The 21,328-nt window shown below is 41.7% G+C and overlaps 1 protein-coding gene and 1 long non-coding RNA gene across 5 annotated transcripts in view; one reads left to right on the forward strand and one right to left on the reverse strand.

The window, feature by feature from the left end:
• Nucleotides 1-19,949, reverse strand: part of LOC122561282 — a 52,370-nt gene extending 32,421 nt beyond the window's left edge. Inside the window, exons 1-2 of the long non-coding RNA XR_006314983.1 lie at nt 19,621-19,949; nt 17,887-17,948 (exon numbers count right to left, since the gene is read on the reverse strand). This is a non-coding gene — a long non-coding RNA (uncharacterized LOC122561282). The remainder of the gene's footprint in view (nt 1-17,886; nt 17,949-19,620) is intronic.
• fbxw4 (F-box and WD repeat domain containing 4) overlaps nt 19,208-21,328 on the forward strand; it is a 144,487-nt gene continuing 142,366 nt past the window's right edge. For all 4 annotated transcript variants that reach the window (XM_043712922.1, XM_043712924.1, XM_043712923.1 and 1 more), the window contains exon 1: nt 19,208-19,559. In XM_043712922.1, the coding sequence (XP_043568857.1) occupies nt 19,366-19,559 (194 nt within the window). In that variant the 5' untranslated portion in view covers nt 19,208-19,365. The remainder of the gene's footprint in view (nt 19,560-21,328) is intronic.

Raw genomic sequence — 21,328 nt, forward strand, 5'->3', positions numbered from 1 at the left:
TTTACGTTTATATATCATCTTTAGGCTAGTAAACATCATAAAGGAGATTTTCCCAACAAAGTAACCAGAGAAAATTTGAAACTGAACAAAATACCAGAAAAGCTGAAGAAAAGCTTCAATAGAGAGGTAGTTTTTAAAGATTACCATAGAGGAAAGAGTGGTTATGATGCAACTCTCCAAACCAACATCATGACTTGGCATCATTCTCCATCCCTTTCCCCATAATCCTACATATTATTTTTATTTTCTTAAATGCCTCATTTGAAACTGCATCCACTATAATTGTATGCAATGCATTCCAGATCCTAACTACTAGCTGTGTGAATTGTTTTTATCAGACCATTTTTGCATTCTTTTGCAAATTATTTTAAATCTATGCTCTTAATTCTTGGTCCTTTTAGGAGTGGGATTGGTTTCTCCCAAATGTCACTTCTAGATCTTTCACGATTTTGAAAATGTAAAATCGAATCTCTTAGCCTTCTCTGCTCCAAGTAAAATAATCCCAACTTCTCCAATCTATCTTCATAATTTAAGTTTCTGATCCCTGGAACCATTCTCATAAACCCCCTATGCATTCTCTTGCATCTGTTCAAGTCATTCCTAAAGTGTGGCAACTCAAATTGTACACAGTACTCTAGCTAAGGTTTAACTAGTAACTTACATGGATTCAGTATAGTATTCCCGCTCTTGTACTTTAATGTCCCTACAAATAAAGTCAAGGACATTGTATGCTTTATTAACCACTCTATCCACACGTCCTACCACCTTTAATGACTTAGGACCGAATGTAAACTTAGGGAACGGCTCACCAAGTATCGCAGCCAGGCCTGCAAGGGCCGACCGGACCTCCCAGTCACTGCCCATTTCAATTCCTCCAACCACTCTCTTTCCGACATGACCATCCTTGGCCTCCTCCATTGACAAAATCAAACACAGCACCTTATCTTCTGTCTTGGCACCCTACAGCCCAGAGAACTCAACATTAAGTTCTCCAATTTCAAATTACCTCTGTCCCCATCCTCTGACTCCCTTCCCAGCCTCTCTCCCTCCCTGCCACCAACTGGATTAATTCCTTCCATTGACCAACCTGCCCCTACCCTCTACCTGTCTTCACCCTATCCCCACTTCACCACCCTGCCCCCATCTCCCCCTTTATCGGCAGATCTCCCCACACTCACCCCCAGTCCTGAAAAAGGGTTACACCCGAAACATCGATTTCTGCACCTCCTGATGCTGCTTGGCTTGCTGTGTTCCTCCAGCCTCCTGCCGGTCTACTTAAGAATTATATAAGCCAGGTCTCCCTGATACTGAACATTATTTAATATTGCCTCTCCACGTTTCTTACACCAAAATGTATCACCTCACATTTTCCCACACTAAGCTTCATCTGCCACCTGTACACCCACTTGTCAATGCACTTTTGAAATTCTACTTTATCCTTCTCACCATTTAAAATGCTTCTTAGTTTGTATTGTCCATAAATTATGAAATTGTCCCCTGCATTCCAAAATTCACATTGTTAATATTAATCAGGAAAAACAAGTCCCACTACTGACTGCTGAGGAATTCTGCTAAAAATCTTAATCTAGCCTGAAAAATATCCATTAACGGTACTCTCTATTTCCTCCCACTCACCAGTTTTAGATCTACACTACTCCTGTCCCTTTTATTCCATGGTCTGTAACTTTTCTCACAAGACTGTTGTGTGGCACAGTATCAAACGTCTTTTAGAAGTCAAGAACAAAAAGACATTTCTGGAAAAGCTCAGCAGGTCTGGCATCATCTGTGGAGGGAAATCAGAGTTGAAGCTTCAGGTCCAGTGACCCTTCCTCAGTACAGTCCTGAGGAGGGGCCGCTGGACCTGAAGTGTTAACTCTGATGTCTCTCCACAGATGCTGCCAGACCTGTTGAGCTTTTCCAGCAGCTCCTGTTTTTGTTTCTGATTCACAGCATCTGCAGTAATCTAAGGTTTTTATCTAAGGAGGCCACGTATACTACATCAACAGCTTTATCCTTATCAAACTAGCTTGAAGGTATTACTTCAAAAGGACTTCAGAAAGTTAGTTAAACATGACTTTCCCTTTAGAAATCTATGTTAACTGTCACTAAGTTACCCACATTTGTTCATTCTATCCCAAATTAATGTTGCTAAAAGCTAAACTTACTGCCTGCAATGGGTTGACTTATTCTTACAAACATTTTTGAACAAGGGCATGATGTTTGCACATCTCCGTCCTCTAACACCACCCCTGAGTCCAGGGAAGCCTGAAAGATTATACCATTGCAAAGGCTAAATTTGATACATTTTTCATAGACCCTGGGAGTGAAGGGTATGAGGAGCAATTATTATAAAACAAGGCTTATTCAATAAAGGTGCAAAGCTAATTAACACAATTTGGAATATGACAGCATAAATATGTATCATTCCAATAAACAACAGACACATATCAGTTAAGGAAGTATGAATATATTTTCTCTGCAGAGATTAGCTTCTAAAAATAAACTTTGGTAAAATCAAGTTGAGATCTCAACCAGAAAACTGTGACCTCATTGAACAGCAGAGCAAGCTCGAAGGGCTGAATAGCCTACTCCTGCTCAGAGGTCCCATGTCCCTAATTGGAGGAAAGTAGGGTTCTTGAATTCAGTTGATAAATTCAATTTTTGTTGAGGTACACAGCCACATAGATCAGAAATATCATGACATTGCTGGCGAGTTGTTTGATCTTAAGGTTGTGGTGTTGACACAGTAGTGAAAATAACAACTATTCCACTCCTGATCATTGCCAACAATTTGATTCTGGATGCAGTGTGGGCAGAGGTCTTGGTTAGGAGACCCTTTCGTACTGAACAATCTTAACACCCATCAACTAGATTCAGCTACTTTCATGAGCTATTGGGGAGTGAATCAGTGTCTTCAAGGGTGAGGGTGTGGGGGTGGGAAGTGGGCAGTGGGAGGAGAGAAATCTGTGGAGGACAATCACATTCTTCTTCTGTTTCTCTGAACACATATCACAGCAGTTTACATTTATGTCTTTTTCTCTCTCTTTCATTTCCTGCTTTCTATTTTCTGCCTTGTCGCTCACAAGAACTCAATTACTTCAGTGGGTCCTGTCTAATCCACAAATCACCCCTTTTCAGCAAAACATTATCAGTGATACAGTAAGGTGTAATTTCTTTAACTATTTTCCAGCAGTAGCTTTAGAGTTACTGCAATCGTAACAGGCATCAATGTCTTTGATCCTGAATGGCTAGAATAAAGGTAAAAAAAACATTTTCTTCTTCTTCTCCTCCCTCTCAAATGGGAAGCACTTTAGTTTATTGAGGTGTGAGTTCTGCAACATTCCTTGTATCTAATCCTTTCACTGATGAACACAGAGAGCTGTTCAATAGCTAGGCCCCATTCAGCAGTGTAAAACATTAAATTACAGACATTGCTTGAGATATTCTTGTCTACTGTTACACAGCACCTGGGATTAGGCTCAAAACTAGCCCTTCAATTCACATGAAAAGATCTCTTCTCATATGACATATCCTTAAATTGGTTGCACTTAAAAATAAAATGGAGTGTATGGTTTTACAGTAGAAGCGATTGAAGTATAAATCTGGTAAGTCTGTAATTGGGTTAAGAGGCTGCATTTCCAAACACACAAACTATTTCCTATTACCTGTCATTGCTTTCTGCTGTGTGATGTAACCGCAAAACCTTTTGCTTTGTACCACTGACTGCTCAATTTCGAATCCCCCACAAACATTTTAATGTCTTAAAAAGTTGTTGCATTTGTCAGTGTTAGATGTATAAACTCCGTGATTGCACAACCTCGAGGGATCAACTAACTCTAGAATAGTGCAACTTGTAACTGACTGACTCTATATAGTTCAGTCCTTTATTTGTGTGCCTAAGAATTCCCAAAAATATTGCAACCCAGTAACTGTAACCAATCCGACTTAGCAAGAATCGAAAACAGAGTGACTGACCACAGAGTGATGCTGTTAAGGCTCTGGGCTGGGAGCATGACTGGAGGGATTGGAGGGGAAGTGAAGCAGCAAAGTAGAGGAAAGTGGTTGCAAAGGGGCAGAGAAGATGGAAACATGCAGGCAGGAGAGTAGAGCTGCAAAGGAAGAGAGATTTGCAAAGTGGAAGGAGGGGGTAGGGACTGCAAAATTGTGGGGGGGAAAGAAGGATGGCAGAAAGGAGAAAATAGTTGAAAACGTTTTAGCAAAGAAATAATTGGCTAATAGGGAACAGGAAACCTGAACTTAGTTCCTTTCAAATTAATGTGGAATCCTTAAATTAAAACTGCATTAATTCAGGAGATGCACTTAAATGGGAGTAATACAGTAGATACAGTTTTATTTCATATGAATTTGTACTATATGTTATTACATCCCAAAGTATTTTACATACCATGAATTAATTGAGGTGCAGTGATTGTGCAAGAGACAATTATACAACAGTTTTGTTGCAACCTCACCAGACTGCAGAAAGCATATTAGTGATATCATTTTGACGAGAGGTGTCTGTCAGTTAATATTTATTTCAAAAAAACACTTGTTGCTAACTTTTTCCTGACGTCTTGCATCCATTTAAATACTATTGCATGTATTTCTTATGTATTTTATTTTATACTAGATAGAATGATGATGATTATTGGGGATATTGAGGAATTCTTCCAATTCTGCTTCACTTGAGTTCAAGTTCCCCTTACATCAATGGAAATACAGAAGAAATTTTTTTCAATGCATCATGTAACTAAGGAGTTAGCAAGACAGTAAACTGAACCCTTGAAAATCAAAATATAGGCCCCCCAAAAAGTAGCCCTTGGGAAAATAATAACAAGAATCCCTGAAAGAAGATCATTCTGAATGTTGTTGATTAACTGATCCTGCACAGTCAGACCCTGTAACTGACTGACTGACTGATCACAGGCAGCACCAGGAATTGAGTGACTGATCCGACATAGTAAGACACTGTAATTAAATGATTGATATATTCTGCACAATGAGAAACTGTAATTGTTTGATTGACTGATCCTAAGCAATGTGAAATTGCAACTGTGGACTAACTCTTACTTTTGTTTTGGCGAAGTGTGATTTGCAACAAGTTTTTTGGAGGGATTCTCACTGCAAGGCTTCTCACTATATCTTATCAAATGCGCCTCATTAACTATTTATCCTGTCCATGGCGTTGGTCATATACAATTCTATTGTATACTGTATGCCATTTCCGGAACATCTCACTGCTCACCAGATATCAAGAAAAGGATGGACATCTCTGGTGTCAGCAGCATATTTAAAGTCCATTGTGCACTCAGTTGGGCACTGGTATTCTGGAGCTTCTCTTCATGGTCAAGGATGGAGTCTGAACATGTCGGACAAGGGAAGATGGTGCTGGGATTCCTCAACAGGGATCTGGAGAACCTGGTTGAGGTGTGGTGCAAAGTACCACAAAAGACTTTTCCTGGAGGACCAGTGAAAGAAGCTGCACCACTCGACAATGGCAGTCTGCCCTGAGGGTACCACCCAGTCAAGTGCTGTCACAGTGGCAAAGAGGAATAGCCAGCAGTGCTGTAAGAAGATCTTCAGGACCAAATGGTAGTCATAATTTGGAGATGCCAGTGTTGGACAGGGATGTACAAAGTTAAAAATCACACAACTGTTGGACTATAACCTGGTGTTGTGTGACTTTTAACTTCAGGACTAAAGGCATGTTGTCAGGGGGATGGGGAATTAGCAAGCACTCCAGGTGCCTCTTCCTTACGAGGAGACAGGGTAATGGCAATAGACACCCAGCTGCAGGAGGAACCTCACATGGGTCCCTCAAATATCTTCACACGGAACACTCCAGAGGTGGCTGGGCTCTCCACCTCCACCCTATCTGGCCCCACTACATCCTTAGGATGTTGTAGCTGAGAAGCAGACCCTTATCATGTCTGGACTATCCAGACAAAAACACTCTGGGATCGGCCGACTAAATCTCCAGGACTGAGCAGCATCCCCTCAATCAGTCAGGAAGTACACTAAGATGTAGTGGGAGATAATAAAAAAATTATTTAGTTTACTTTGGTGACATGGGCGGCAATGCACTGTTCCCAATTTGTTATGCTTCATAATTTTCACTGTTTTGACCTTATATCTGTACATTTGAGTCTGTGTAGCCCCAAATGTAATGTGCCAGCATGATGCCTAACTTCATGGCTACACAGAATGTACCATGGATCGATATCTGTGTTAAGAGCCTGCTGCAGCAGTGGAGGCAAAATGAACAAGCTATGTACAGGGCAATCGGTCTTGCTGATAAATACCATTGTCCCTCATCCTATAACATCTCTGATCTCTTATTCTCTAGTTTGTGTCCAAATGTGTTGGTGTGAAAGAAGTGGTCAGTAATGTCTGGAGCAAGGAGGTGCACATCAAACAGAGAGCCAGTGACACATAAACATTGAAGTGTAGAAACAGGACTAGGCCACTCAGCCGCTTGAGCCCGTTTCAACTATTTAATGAGATCATGTGGCCTAATTACATAGACCTTGCTTTGGTCCTCACCCCTTAGTATAGAACATAGAATGTTACAGGCAGTACAGGCCCTTTGGCCCTCAATGTTGTGCCAACTTGTGAAATTAGTCTGATGCCCATCTAACCTACATCGTTCCATTATTATCCATATGTATGTCTAATGCTCATTTAAATGCTCTTAACGTCGGCGAGTCTACTACTGTTGCAGGCAGGCCGTACCATGCCTCTACTATTCTCTGAGTAAAGAAACTATCCAGAATCTACCACCCCTCAATTTAAAGCTCTGTCCCCTCATGTTAACTTTCACCATCCAAGGAAAAAGGCTCTCTCTGTCTACCCTATCTTACCCTCTGATCATCTTATAAGTCTCAATTAAGTCACCCCTCAACCTTCTTCTCTCCAACAAAAACAGTCTCAGTTCTCTCAGCCTTTCCTCATAAGACCTTCTTTCCATACCAGGCAACATCCTAGTAAATCTCCTCTGAACCCTTTCCAAAGCTTCCAAATCCTTCCTAGAATGCGATGACCAGAACTGTACGCAATACTCCAGGTGCAGCCTTACCAGTTTCTTGTAAAGCTGAAGCATGACCTCGTGGCTCTGAAACTCAACCTCCCTCCCAATAAACACCAACGCACCATATGCCTTCTTAACAACCCTGTCAAACTGGGTGGCAACTTTCAGGGATTTATACACCTGAACATGGAGATCTCTCTGTTCATCTTTACTGCCAAGAACTTTACCATTAGCCCAGTACTCTGCATTCCTGTTACTTCTTCCAAAGTGAACCACCTCACACTTTTCCGCATTAAACTCTATTTTTCACTTCTCAGCCCAGCTCTGCATCTTATCTATGTCCCTCTGCAACCCACGACATTCTTTGGCCTACCTTAGTGTCATCGCATCTAACCCATCCTTCTCCGCCCACATCCAGATCATTTATAAAAATGACAAACAGCACTGGCCCCAAAACAGATCCTTGTGGCACACTAGTGGTAATTGAGTTCCAGGATGAACATTTCTTATCAACCACCACCCTCTGTCTTCTTTTAGCCAGCCAATTTCTGATCCAAACTATTAAATCACCTTCAATCCTGAAACTCCATATTTTATGCAATAGCCTACCATGTGGAATCTTATCAAACACCTGACTGAAATCCATATATACCACATCAACCGCTTTACCTTCATCCATCTGTTTTGTCACCTTCTCGAAGAACTCAATAAGGTTAATGAGGCACGACCTAACCTTCACAAAACCATGCTGACTATTCCTAATCAAATTATTCCTTTCCAGATGATTATAAATCCTATATCTTACAACCTTTTCCAACACCTTACCCACATCCAAAGTAATGCTCACTGGCCTATAATTACCAGGTTGTCCTGACACCCCTTCTTAAACAAGGGAACCACACTTGCATTCCTCCAGTTCTCTGGCACTACTCCTGTTGACAATGATGACATAGAGATCAAAGCCAAAGGCTCTGCGATCTCCTACCTGACTTCCCAGAGAATCTGAGTATAAATCCCATCTGGCCCAGAGGTCTTATCTATTTTCAGATCTTCCAAAATTGCTAAAACCTCCTCTTTGTTAACCGTAATCCCATCTAATCTAATAGCCTGGATTCTCTCTAACATTGCCCTTTTCCAATGTGAATATTGACAAAAAGTATTCATTAAGCGCTTCCCCTATGTCCTCAGATTCCACACACAACTTCCTACTACTATCTTTGATTGGCCCTAATCTTACTCTAGTCATTCTTTTATTCCTGATATACCTATAGAAGGCCTTAGGGTTTCCTTGATCCTATCCGCCCTCGTGTCCCCTCCTGGCTCTTCTTAGCCCTCTCTTTAGATCTTTTCTGCTAACTTATAACTCTCAAGCCCCCTAACTGAGCCTTCATGCCTCATCCTCACATAATCTTCTTCTTCCTCTTGATAAGAGCTTCAACTTATTTAGTAAACCATGGTTCCCTCTCTCGCTAACTACCTCCCTGCCTGATAGGTGTTTACTTATCAAGGACCCGCAGTAGCTGTTCCTTGAATAAGGTCCACATTTCAAGTGTGTCCATCCCCTGCAGTTTTCTTCCCCTTTCTAGTCATTCTAAATCTTGCCTAATCGCATCATAATTGCCTTTCTCCCAGTTACCCCTCTTTCCCTGCGGTATATACCTATCCCTGCCCATTGCTGTTGTAAACATAACTGAATTGTGGTCATCTACCTCCAAATCTAACACCTGGCCGGGTTCATTCTCCAGTACCAAATCTAATATGGCATCGCTCCTTGTTGGCCTGTCTACATAATGTGTTAGAAAATGTTACTGCACACATTGAGCAAAAACTGACTCATTTAAACTACTTGAACAATAATATTCCCAGTCAATATTGGGGAAGTTAGTTTTTGGTCTAACAACTACCCTGTTACTCTCGCTCTTGTCGAGAATCATCTTTGTTATCCTTTCCTCTACATCCCTGGAACAATTTGGAGGCCTATAGAAAACTCCCAACAGAGTGACCTCTCCATTCCTGTTTCTAACCTCCGCCTCAGTATCTTTGCTTACCAAAAAATGATCTGTCTCAGATTTAAAACTAACAACTGATCTAGCATCAATTACCATTTGTGGAAAAGAGTTCCAACCTCTACCATCCTATGTGTGTAGAAGTGCTTCCTAACATCTCTCCTGAATGGTCTAGACCTAATCTCAGACTATGCCCACTAACTCCATAATCTCCAACAAGTGAAAATGGTTTATCTTTATCTACCTGTCTTTCCCGTTAATATCTTGAAGACTTCAATCAGATCATCCCTCACCCTTCCAAATGCTGGAGAAAACAAGCTTAATTTGTGTAATCTCTTCCCATAACTTAACCTCTGAAGTCCAGATATCATTTGTGTAAACCTATGCTGTACTCCCACCAAGGCCAATCTCCTTCTGACTGTGTGGTACTCTTATCTGCTCACAGTATTCCAAGTGGGGGTCTAACTAGGGTTTTGGGTAGTTGCAGCATAACTTCTGCATCCTTGTACTCTAATCCGCTAGATATAAAGGCCAGCATTTTATTAACCATCTCGATTAAAATGCCACAAACAGGTGCAGAAATAAAGACCAGCACATCTGAACTCATCAGTCTCTTTGGACATCCACTATATTTAACTTCATACCATCTAGAAGGCACTCTGATCTATACTTTTTTGGTCTAAAATAGGTAACCTCACATTTAGTTACACTGAAATCCAGCTACTATAGTTTTGCTTCAGTAAGCTTCACATGGTCAGGAAGGAGAGATCACATCCAGAATGAGACACAATCTGAGCAGAATGTTTGGGGAATTTGGAGGCAATAGAGGAATTTGTTGCAGAGGAGAAAATGTGCTTTTTGCTTGCTTAGTTTGGCTCAAAGTTTGTAAGGCATTTTATAACAAGATAAATTGAAGCCCAGTCTCAGGGCCCAAGCACTAAAGAATGACATCACAGGTAAACCGCAAGTTCATTTATTGGTGATAACTACTACTTTGACTTTCTTTTAGAGGTTAGTCTCAGACTGAAGGAAAATAGAGAAAATATTACATGCTACAAACTAAAAGACCAGTATGAGATTTTTAAAAATCAAATTAAAAACTAAGTAATTAAATTAGAGATGGCAGGCCAGGTGATGTGTTGTAACTGCATGACATGGGAGCTAGTGGACCCTGTTGTGGTTCATAATGACTGTATCTGTAGGAAGTGTTGGTTATTTGAGGAATTCAGACTCAGAATTAAATGAGCTGGAGTGTGAGCTTCAAACACTGTGACACATCAGGGAGGGGAAGAGTTTCCTGGATGCTATGTTTCAGGAGGCAGTCATATCCCTTAGATTAACTACCTCAAATTTGGTCAGTGGTCAAGGACAGGAGGGTGTGATGACCAGCAAGGCAAATAGAGGGATCCAGTAGATATTGCTGATGGAATCTCAGCTCTGGATCCTATCTAACAGGTTTGAGATTCTTGCTCCCTGTGTGTATGAGAGTGGGGGCTATCGGGAGCATAAGCAAATTGACCATTGCATGGTGGTACAGGAAGCCATTCAAGAGAGAGGAGAAAAGAGAAATGTACTTGTAATGGGCATAGTATAGTCAGGGGAATAAAAACTGTTCTCTGCGGCCAGGATCTGTATTGCTTGCCTGGTCCCCAGTTTCAGGATATCTCATGTGAGCTGCAGGGAAATTTAGAGTGGGAGGGGAAAGATCCATGTAGGCACCAGCAATATAGGTACAAAGAGGTTCTGCTCAGGGAATATGAGCAGCTAGTGTCTAAATTAACAAGCAGAACCAAAAGGTAATAACCTCTGGATTACTGCCTGAGCCACAAGATTAAAGATGTAAATGCATTATTCAAAGATTGGTTTCGGAGAAACAGGTTTGAATTGGGACATTGGCACTATTAGAATCATATGGTCATAGAGATGTACAAGATAGAAACAGACCCTTCGGTCCAACTTGTCCAGGCTGACCAGATATCCTAAACTAATCTGGTCGTATTTGCCAGCTCTTGGCCCATTTTCCTCTAAACCCTACCTATTCATATACCCATCCAGATGCTTTTTAAATGTAGTAATTGTACCAGCCTCCACCATTTCCTCTGGCAGCTTATCCCATACACACACCACCCTCTGCGTGAAACATTTGCCTCTTACATTTCTTTTATATCTTTCCCCTCTCACCCTAAGCCTATGCCGTCTGGTTCTGGACTCCCCTACCCCAGAGAAAAGACTTTGTCTATTTATCCTATCCATGCCCTTCATGATTTTATAAACCTCTATAAGGTCACCCCTCAGCCTCTAACCCTCCAGGGAAAACAACCTCAGCCTATTCAGCCTCTCCCTAAAGCTCAAATCCTCCAACCTTGGCAACATCTTTGTAAATCTGTGCTGAACACTTTCAAGTTCGACAATATCCTTCCAGTTAGAGGGAGACCAGAGTTGCACACAATATTCGAAAAGTGGGCTTATGCAATGTTGCTCTAAAGCTTCAACATGACTTCCCAATTCCTACACTTCTTGCTCTGACCAATAAAGGAAAGCATACCAAATGCCTTCCTGGGGAAGGAGGGAGCTGCTCTGGTGGGATGGGCTGAAAAATGTGTTGCTGGAATCTCTGATCTCCAACATCTGCAGTCCTCACTTTCTCCTGGTGGGATGGGCTCCACCTGAACTGTGTTGGGATCAGAGTCATGGCAAGTCACGTAACTGGGAATAGGGCTTTAAACTAAACAGTGTATGGGGGTTCAGTTGCATGGAAAAAGTTAAAGGGGGGGGAAGGCTCATCAGAGGTTATTAAAATTTCTAGAACAAGTAATATGACAGAGCATTTGGAAAGGGTCAGGAATCTAATTTCAGGCACAGCAGATCTGGGGACAACTACAAGACGGGTGGTAGTCAACACAGGATTGAGAAGGTGTTGAACTAATATGCATGCAATATGCGAAACAAGGTAAATGAGTTTGTAGTGCAGATTGAAATTGGCAGGTACAATATTGTGGGTATTACGGAGATTTGACTGCAAGTGGATCAGGGTTGGGAACTATATACCCAAGGATACACATCATATAAAAAGGACAGGCAGAGGGGACAGGGTTGCCTTCTTAGTAAGAAATCAAATTAAATCAATAGTAGAAGTAACGTTCATTAGAACATTTAGAATCTGTGTGGGTAGAATTGAGGAATAGCAAAGGAATAAAGACCCCTATGGGAATTGTGTGCAGGTCTTTTGGCAGTAGCAGGATGAGGAGAAAATTAATCAGGAGATAGAAAAGGCACGTAGGAAAGGCACTGTTACAATAAGCATGGAGGACTTCAATATGCAGGTGGACTGGGGAAACCATGTTGGTTGCAGATCACAAGAAAAGTAATTCATGGAATGTCTGAGATTTTATTTGGGACAGCTTGTGGTAGACCCCAGCAGGGATAGGCAATTCTGGATTTGGTGATGTGTAATGAGGCAGACTTGACTAGACAGCTTAAGGTAAAGGAACCCTTAGTGACCATAATATGATGTAATTCACTCTGCAGTTTGAGAGGGAGAAGCCGGAATCAGGTGTAGCGGTATTAAAACTGAGTAAGTGTTACTATAAAAACATAAGGGAGAAGCTGGCCAGATTTAATTGGAAAGGGCCTAACAGGGAAGGTGGGAGTAATGGCAGGGGATTCTGGGGGCAATTCAGGAGGCACAACAGAAATTCATCCTAAGTAAGAAAAAAACATACTAAGGGGATGATGAGGCAACCATGTGACAAGGGAAAGCAGGGACAGCATAAAAGCAAAACATAAAGCATACAATGTGGTGAAGATTAATGGGAAGCCAGAGGATTAGGAAGCCTTTAAAGTTCATCAGAGGATAACTAAAAAAAAGGAACTGGGGGGGAGAAGAGGAAATACGAGAGTAAGATAGCTAGTAATATAATAAAGAAGATTGCAAGAGTTATTTTAGATATCTAAAAGTTAGGAGGGAGGTAAGAGTGGGCATTGGACCAGCGGAAAATGAAGCTCAGGAAGTAGTAATGTGGAACAAAGAAATGACGGTGGAACTGTTGCATTAGTTTCCACAAAACACCAGTAACATACTAGAATTTCAAGAGGGTCAGAGACATAGTGATGACCAGTACACCCCTCTAAGAAACAAAGAATCATAGAATCCCCATGGTGTGTAAGGAGGCCACTTGGCCCACTGAGTCCACACTGACCCTCTGAAGACCATCCCACCAAGACCCACTACTCTATCTCTGTATCCTTGCACTTACTATGGCTTACTCACCTAGCCTGCACATCCCTGGACACTATGGGCAATTTAGCAAGCTAATCCATTTTTAAACTGGGGAATGAAGCCGGTGCACCTTGAGGAAACCCACCCACATGCACATAAGGGTGCAAAGTGCAAACTCCACACAGTCACCTGAGAGTCCCTGGCACAGTGAGGCAGCAGTGCTAACCACTGAGGACGCTGAAAGATCTGAAGGTGACTTAATTACCTGGGCCAAATGGACCAACCCTACAGCTCTGAAGGACACTGCTGAGGAGATTATGGAGGTATTGGTGGCAATATTTCAGGAAACACTGGAGTCAGGGAGGGTCCAGAGGACTGGAAAATGGCTAATGTGACACCCCTGTTTAAGAAAGGAGATAGTCAGAAGACAGGAAACCTGCTGGCCAGTTTCATGTTCTGATGAAGTTCAGGTCAGTTCTATTGACCCAAAACGTTGACTCTGCTTTCTCTCGATATTTGTCTCTAGACTTCTGTTTTTCCTTTGCTGCTAAAAAGGCGTTTAACAAGCCATACTTCCACCCCTACCCAAAACAAAGTGGCAATTCACTGCTTCTTAGTGAGAAACTCACCTCATTGTTTGGCAAAACCACAAAAGATACAGCAAAATGTTGCCAATGTTGCAATAGGACTCATTGGCCTTTTGCACTTCTACCAAACATTTTGCTATAGCCCACATTGCTCAGACCCCTATTACATTCCTACCCAAAGTAGTGACTGATCCGAAACAGAGATCTTGTAACTGGATGGCTTACTGATCCTAAACAATGGGACCCTGTACTGTGTGACTGACTGCTCATACACAATGAGATCCTTCAACTGTGTGACAGAATGATCCTATGCAGGCAGATCCTATAACAGAGTGATTGTCCAATTCTAGATCCTGTACAATTAAAAAATCCCGACAGTGTGGAAGCAGGCCATTCGGCACATCAAATCCACATAGAACCTCTGAAAAGCACCTGACCCAGACCCACCCCCTTACCCTTTCCCTGTAACCCTGCATTTCCCATGGCTAATCTACCTAGCTTGCACATCCCTGGACACAGTGGGTAATCTAGCATGGCCAATCCATCCCACCTGCCCATCTTTGGACTGTGGGAGGAAACCTGAGCACCTGGAAGAAACCCATGCAGACACAGGGAGAATGTGCAAACTCCACACAGACACTGTGAAATAAAACTTGCTTTCCTGGCGCTGTGAGGCAGTAGTGCTAACCACTGTGCTGCCCCAACTGCCACCATAATTGAGTGAGTGACTCATCCTTTACAGAGGGACCCTGTAACTATGTTACTGACTAATCCTAAACAGTAATAGACTGTAATCAACTGATGTAAAGAACAGGTATCCAATGAATACAGTTCACCAATTTCTCAGCAACAAACGCCAACAAGCAGACAAAACACGTCCAGAAACCCTAGCCATTTTCCCCTACATCAAAGACATCTCAGAAATTATTGCCGGACTACTCAGACCTCTTGACACCATGGTAGCCCACAAACCCACCAACACACTAAAACAGACATTGCACAACAATCACCAGCATGGCAATCCAACTGGAACTCTATCAACAAACACATTGACTTGGATCCCATTTACCATCCCCTGACAAAAAGAACAGGAAATTACATCACCACAGGAAATGACATCACCAACCCAAGGAAACCTAAACACATAAATAAAAAGCGGGCCATACCACCAATGCTTCATCCGGAGGCTCAGTGATGATGTTACCTAGTATGGTGACAAAACGTCTGAAAATGAATCTTCCAGCTCAGCGAGCAAACCTACATCCAGAACCTCAGTGTGAGCTACAAATCTTCTCAAAGCTCGCTAACTGATAAATCATTAAAATTGAGAATATGTAACTGTGACGCTGACTGATCCAAGACAGGCAGACACTGCAACTGTCTGATTCTAATTTGACAATGGATGAATAGACACTGCACAACAATCAGCAGGCAGAGGTGTTCCCTCCCAGTTAAGAAACACTTCAGCGGTCCGGGTCATTCGGCCTGGGACCTTCGGGTGACCATCCTCCAAGGTGGACTTCGGGACAGGCAACAACTCAAAGTGGCCGAGCAGAGGCTGCTGGCCAAGTTCAGTACCCATGAGGATGGCTTCGCACACACCCTCTCACAGGCTTATACCCCATCACACTCACACACACACACTTTACCAAGCTTACACATATGCAAACACGCACTCTCTCACATGCACTCACACCCACACGCACACACTCACCCTGTCTCTCCTGCACATGAACACATATAAGTTTATGGAGTGAATTTAGATCTGCAGAATTATATTTGCATATATGTTTTATTTTACTCAAAAAAATGCATAACCTACAGTCAATCCATGTAATATTCCAAAAAACCCACTTTAGAAATACAACCAGTCTGACTCAAGATTGGGACAGAGACAGACTTTAACCTCACACCTTTAATGCATTGTCTGAGTTTAGATGGCACCTTTTGTTAGAAAACCTGAAGTTATCTTGAGAATGTGACTTAAAAGAAGTTCTGGGATTTACATAGCAAAGAACCAAAACAAGCAAACCATTCTAAAAGATGAAAGACTTAATCTAGGTTTTCAGCTGCATGACACTGTAATCTTTTGCTATAAATTCTTCACAAACACCTAATGAAGAAGTAGTGCTTTGAAAGCTAGTGCCTCCAAATAAACCTGTCGGACTATAACCTGATGTTGTGTGATTTTTAACTTTGTCTGATCCTAGACAGTGAGGTCTCATAACTGTGTGAGTGACTGATCTTACACAGTGAAATCCTGTTTCTGCCTGATTAATATTTGATGTTTTCTTCACATGATGAGTGTGGGTGGACACTGATAGGAAGAGGGAACATTTTGTGATATGACAGAGCTCTGGAATGTGCTGAGTTAATATACTGTTAAAAGGTCAGAGAATGTTCCATCATCTGTAACTCAACTTTCATGAAAGGATCACTATTTTCAAGCAATGCAACTAGAGTCTTCTGATGTGAATTCTCCGGTTTCTTCCCCGACTGCTTTGGAAGTTCTCTATTGGTTGGCATTTGCTTAGAGCTGAGGGCTTGTGTGAGAGTGGACAACTTATAAGTTCACAAACGATTTTCCTCTCAGTCATCTGCATTCCAGAACTGTTTCGCCTTCACCACACAGTCCCTTAGAGAGTAGACCCAATTAGAGATGAAACATGTTGCACTGATGGTGTTCGTTGCTTAGTTTCTGGTACAACTGAGGTTTTTGGTTGTTGCTCCAGCTTATTTGAATGACATTGTTGAGCATTTTCTGGTTGGCAACAAACATCAAAAGGGGAGACATTCTCTTCGGGTAAAACAGTAGCACACTTGTTTCTGAGTCAGGAGCTTGAATTCATACTTCTCTCAAAGCCTTAGTATATAGTTGAGATGACAGTTCAGTGCAGTACTAAGGATGTGCCTTGTTGTTGGTGGTAATATTAAACTGAGGTCTTATCTGTCAGAGATAAATCTCATTCTTTTATCCGGGAGTAAGAAAGAGGGAATTGTGCTGATAGGCTTGATTGAAGAAGGATGGAAGGGTGCATGTGCACAGCAAAAGCACTGGTTTAGACCAGTTGGACCTAAAGTCCTGTTTCTGAGCCATGGGCTTGATGTAACACAGTCTGAAAGATCCTACTTGAGGAAGAAGGGCAAGGGGAAGTAACCTAGCCCACGTTTATCTCTCAACCACCAGCAACAGAACAGTAATGTAATTTCTGTAATTTCTCTCATCCCTCTTGTGGCACAATGGTAGTGATTCTACTGCTGGACAGAGAAACCAGGGTTCAAGTCTCACTTGCTTCAGAGGTGTGTAATAACATCGCTGAACAGGTTGATTAGAAAAATAAGTTACATAGATAGATAGTGTCTTTACTTACGTAATAATGAATACACTTTCAAAATAATACAATGCATCTCTAGCTCTTTATGTAAATATAATGCAAATGTACATTTGCCCTTATTTTCATATCATTCACTTCCTACTCCATGGGAAGTTATTGATTGCAAAAGTAACTGGCCTAGGATCTAGGTTTGGACAATTACTCTGTTACAGGATCATGTTACTGTATATCTGATTGTTTTCCAGATCAACTGGTCATTGTCATTCTTACATGGCTGTTTGTGGGATCTTACTGTGCTCAATTGGCTACTGTGCTTTCTGAATAATAACAGTCGTCTTCAAAATACTTAATTGGTTGTAAAGAGATTTGCATTGTCCTGAGGTCAATAAACATGGTGCAAAATGCAAGTCTTTCTTATGATTTCTCTTTCCTCTTGGAATTCCATGACAGGTACATGGTGTTCTGGAATATACTTTCTAAACTTTGGACTCCCTCTAATACCTTCCTGAAAATCCATTTGTTCAACCAATCTTGCAGTTATCCATTCTAATACATCCTTCTTTGGTATGACAATGTCTTTAAAAAGTGTACTTCTGTGAAATGCCTTGAAATACTTTCTTTGTTAAAGGTTTCATATAATATCTTAGTAGTGGTGATAATAATAGCAGTCATGATAAAATTCAATTAGAGGACATTAAATACTTCAGCTCACATATGATGAACAGCCAGTTCGATGGTGCACTCCTTCAATGTACTTTGTTGAATAGTCTATTTCTGCAGAAGGATGAAACAGAAAACTGATTAGAAAAGTATATGAAAGCTATAGCACATAAAGAATATACTATTCTATATATATTTCATATAGAAAGAACATCCTCAGGGAAAAAAAGATAAAAAATACTTTTTAAATCAAGTAAATTTGTCTCTGAATATAGTTTTAAAAATGTCATCCTTTTTCTCAACACCTTGTTATATTCAAAGATATTGATTACTGCTTAAACAGCTAAGGCAAAAATTTTAAATGTATATCTATGGGATGAATAAAGATACATATTGTACACTCTTTAAGATGCATAAAATCTTCTAAATTGTAAAAATAAATACAGAAAAGAAAGATCTGCATTTACACAGCATTTTTAAACGGCTTAAAAGATTTTGTAGTCACTGTCATAATTTGGAAAAACACAATAGCAAGTTCTGCTATAGTCCAAAAAACAGTAATAATAAACTGAGAATCAATGTCTGTGTTGGTGATTAGGGATAAATACTGGTTCAATGTAGTGGATATTGTTCTGGTAGTTCTTCTGTGCAATAGTGTCATGGGATATTTTTTACATCTACCTGAGCAGACAGGTAGGATTTTGGTTTAACATTCCCAATAGATGGCATCTCTCACAGAGCAGTACTCTCTAAGTAGTGCACTAGAGTGACACCTTTGATTTTGTGGTGAAACCTCCGACTGGATCTCGAACACTGAACCTTGTGACTTAGATATGAGATTAATACTACCAACTGAACCATAATTGACATTTTATATTTATATGAAATATAAAAATAAATAGTTTAGAAATGAACAAGTGAAATTAAAGGTACACTGTTTTAAAATTACATATTAATGAACCAAAAACTGCAACCCATTCTAAAAGATGAAAGTCTGAACAGCAATCTACATTTGTTCAATATATCATTTTAATTGCATGTGCATGACACTGTGATCATTTGCTACAAATTCTGTGTCTTATGTTTCTGGCCCACCTGATCAAGGAACAGCGCTCTGAAAGCTGGTACTTTCAAATAAACCTATTGGACCATAAGTGGTGTTGTCTGATTTTTAACTTTAAAATTCACTGTATGTGATATGTTTTAGAATGGTTTGAAATGTGATTTAACTACTCCATAAATGCAACTCTATCTGTTTATAAACATTCCTTGCCACCCTCCCGTGATAAAGGAAATAATGAATGTCCCGGGGAGTAAAGATTCTTTAAAAATCTTGCAATTGCATGCATGACATGAGGAAGTACAATCCTCATTCACACATGTGACACGAGTTGTGTCTTATTGCAAATGGCCAGCAGTGGAAGGTGAAAGGAAAGAAGGGAGAACATGGGAATAAATGCAGAACGAGGAGGATTATTTCACTTTTCTTTTTTGTCCGTTATAATTTTACACTGGATTGTGAGTGGGGATAATGTTGGTGCTGCTTTTGCATCAACTGCCTGAAGACATTCTCCTGCTGCTCTTCTCTTACTCTGACACCCAGACCCTTGGCAGGTTGGCCCAGGTCTGCAAGAAATTTCACTCTCTCATCAGCAGGGACACACTCTGGAGGAGGATAGCTAAAGTCTCCCTCAACACCGGTATTACCAGGCTCGGCAGAGACACGTAAGGAAACATTTTAAAATTAACGACATAATTTTCCTTGCAGAGTGGAGGTGAGGCCTACCTTAGCCTTGCGGACTCTGCGACCATACTGTTAATCTGCATGGTTACCGATTGAACCAGAACGCTTCAACCAACCTTTTTATACGTTAAAAATATATTTTTCACATAAAATAACATTTTTAAAAATCGCAGCCTTTTATCGTTTAATTTTACTGACGCGATCGTGCATGCGAATAAAATATTAAGTCTTCTGCATCGCGAAGTAGAGTCAGTTCTTAACTTTGGAAAAAAAAAGTCACTAATTCCCATGGAGTTTGTTTTGAATTATTCTATTTTTGTTTGAGTTTTGAGACGGAGAAAGGCCGTTGGCGACTTTAATTTTCAGTTTCACGTCGGACTGTTCGGAGGTTAAGGAAGGGCGGGCGGTTTCAGGAATTCGCATGGGGGAGCTGCAGTTGGGAGCCAATCATTGCAGATGCTAGATGTTCTCAAATCTGCAGTTGGGATTTTAAGTTAGAGTCACACAGCAGAGAAGCAGACCTTTCGGCCCAACCCATCCATGCTGACCAGCCGGCGTAAACAGATCTAGTCCAATTTGGCCCATATCCCTCTAAGAGAAAGCGAGGTGCTGGAGATCAGTCCAAAAGAGTGGTGTTGGAAAAGAACAGCAGGTCAGGCAGCATCCGAGGAACAGGAGAATTGACATTTCGGGCATAAGCTCTTCATCAGGAATGTGGGGTGTGGGAGGCGGGGAAGGGGGCTGAGAAATAAATAGGAGGGTGGGGGTGAGGTAGCTAGGAGGCCATATTTAATGGAGAAAGTTAGGACTGCAGATGCTGGAGATCAGAGTCAAAAAACATAGCTGGTCAGACAGCATCCAAGGAGCAGGAGAGTCGACGTTTCGAGCATAACCCCTTCATCAGGACGTTCCAGTGGCAGTGCTTTTCCAGGTGATAGATAGATAGATAGATGCAGGTGAGAGGTGATGGTGATAGGTCAGAGGGGAAGGTGGAGCGGATAGGTGGAAAGGAAGACAGACAGGTCGGACAGTTCAAGAGGGCGGTGCCGAGTTGGTTGGATCTGGGATGAAGTGGGGGAGGGGAGGAGAGGAAAATGGTGATGTTGATACCATGTGGGGGGTGGGTCCCAAGGTGGAAGATGAGGCATTCTTGCTCCAGGGATGAGGTGACTTGGATTTGGGGGTGGAGGAGGCCCAGGACTTGTATGTCCTTGGCAGAGTGGGAGGCGGAGTTGAAGTGGTCGACCACAGAGCCTTCCACATCTGGCAGAGGTTTTCCTGCACATCCAAACACCTTCTGTATTGTGTCCATTACTCTTGATATGGTCTCCTCCACATTGGGGAGACAGGATGCCAACTCGAGGAATGTTTCAGGGAACATCTGTGACATGTGCACCAAACAACCTCACCACCCTGTGGCTGACCACTCCTCCTCCCACTCTCCAAGGGCATACAAGTCCTGGGCCGTCTCCACCGCCAAATCCAAGCCACCCAAAGCCTGGAAGAAGAATGCCTCATCTTTCGCCTTGGGACCTTCCAACTACATGGCATCAACGTCTGCTTCACCAGTTTCCTCACCTCCCCTCCTGCCAGCTTATCTCAGATCCAATCATCCAACTTGACCGTACCCTCTTGAACTGTCCGACCTGTCCATCTTCCTTCCCACCTATCCGCTCCACCCTCCCCTCTGACCTATCACCATCACCCCCCACCTGCATATACCTATTGCTTTCCTAATTACCCCAACCCC

Source organism: Chiloscyllium plagiosum, chromosome 22 (assembly GCF_004010195.1).
Source record: "Chiloscyllium plagiosum isolate BGI_BamShark_2017 chromosome 22, ASM401019v2, whole genome shotgun sequence".
NCBI classification, from domain to species: domain Eukaryota; kingdom Metazoa; phylum Chordata; class Chondrichthyes; order Orectolobiformes; family Hemiscylliidae; genus Chiloscyllium; species Chiloscyllium plagiosum.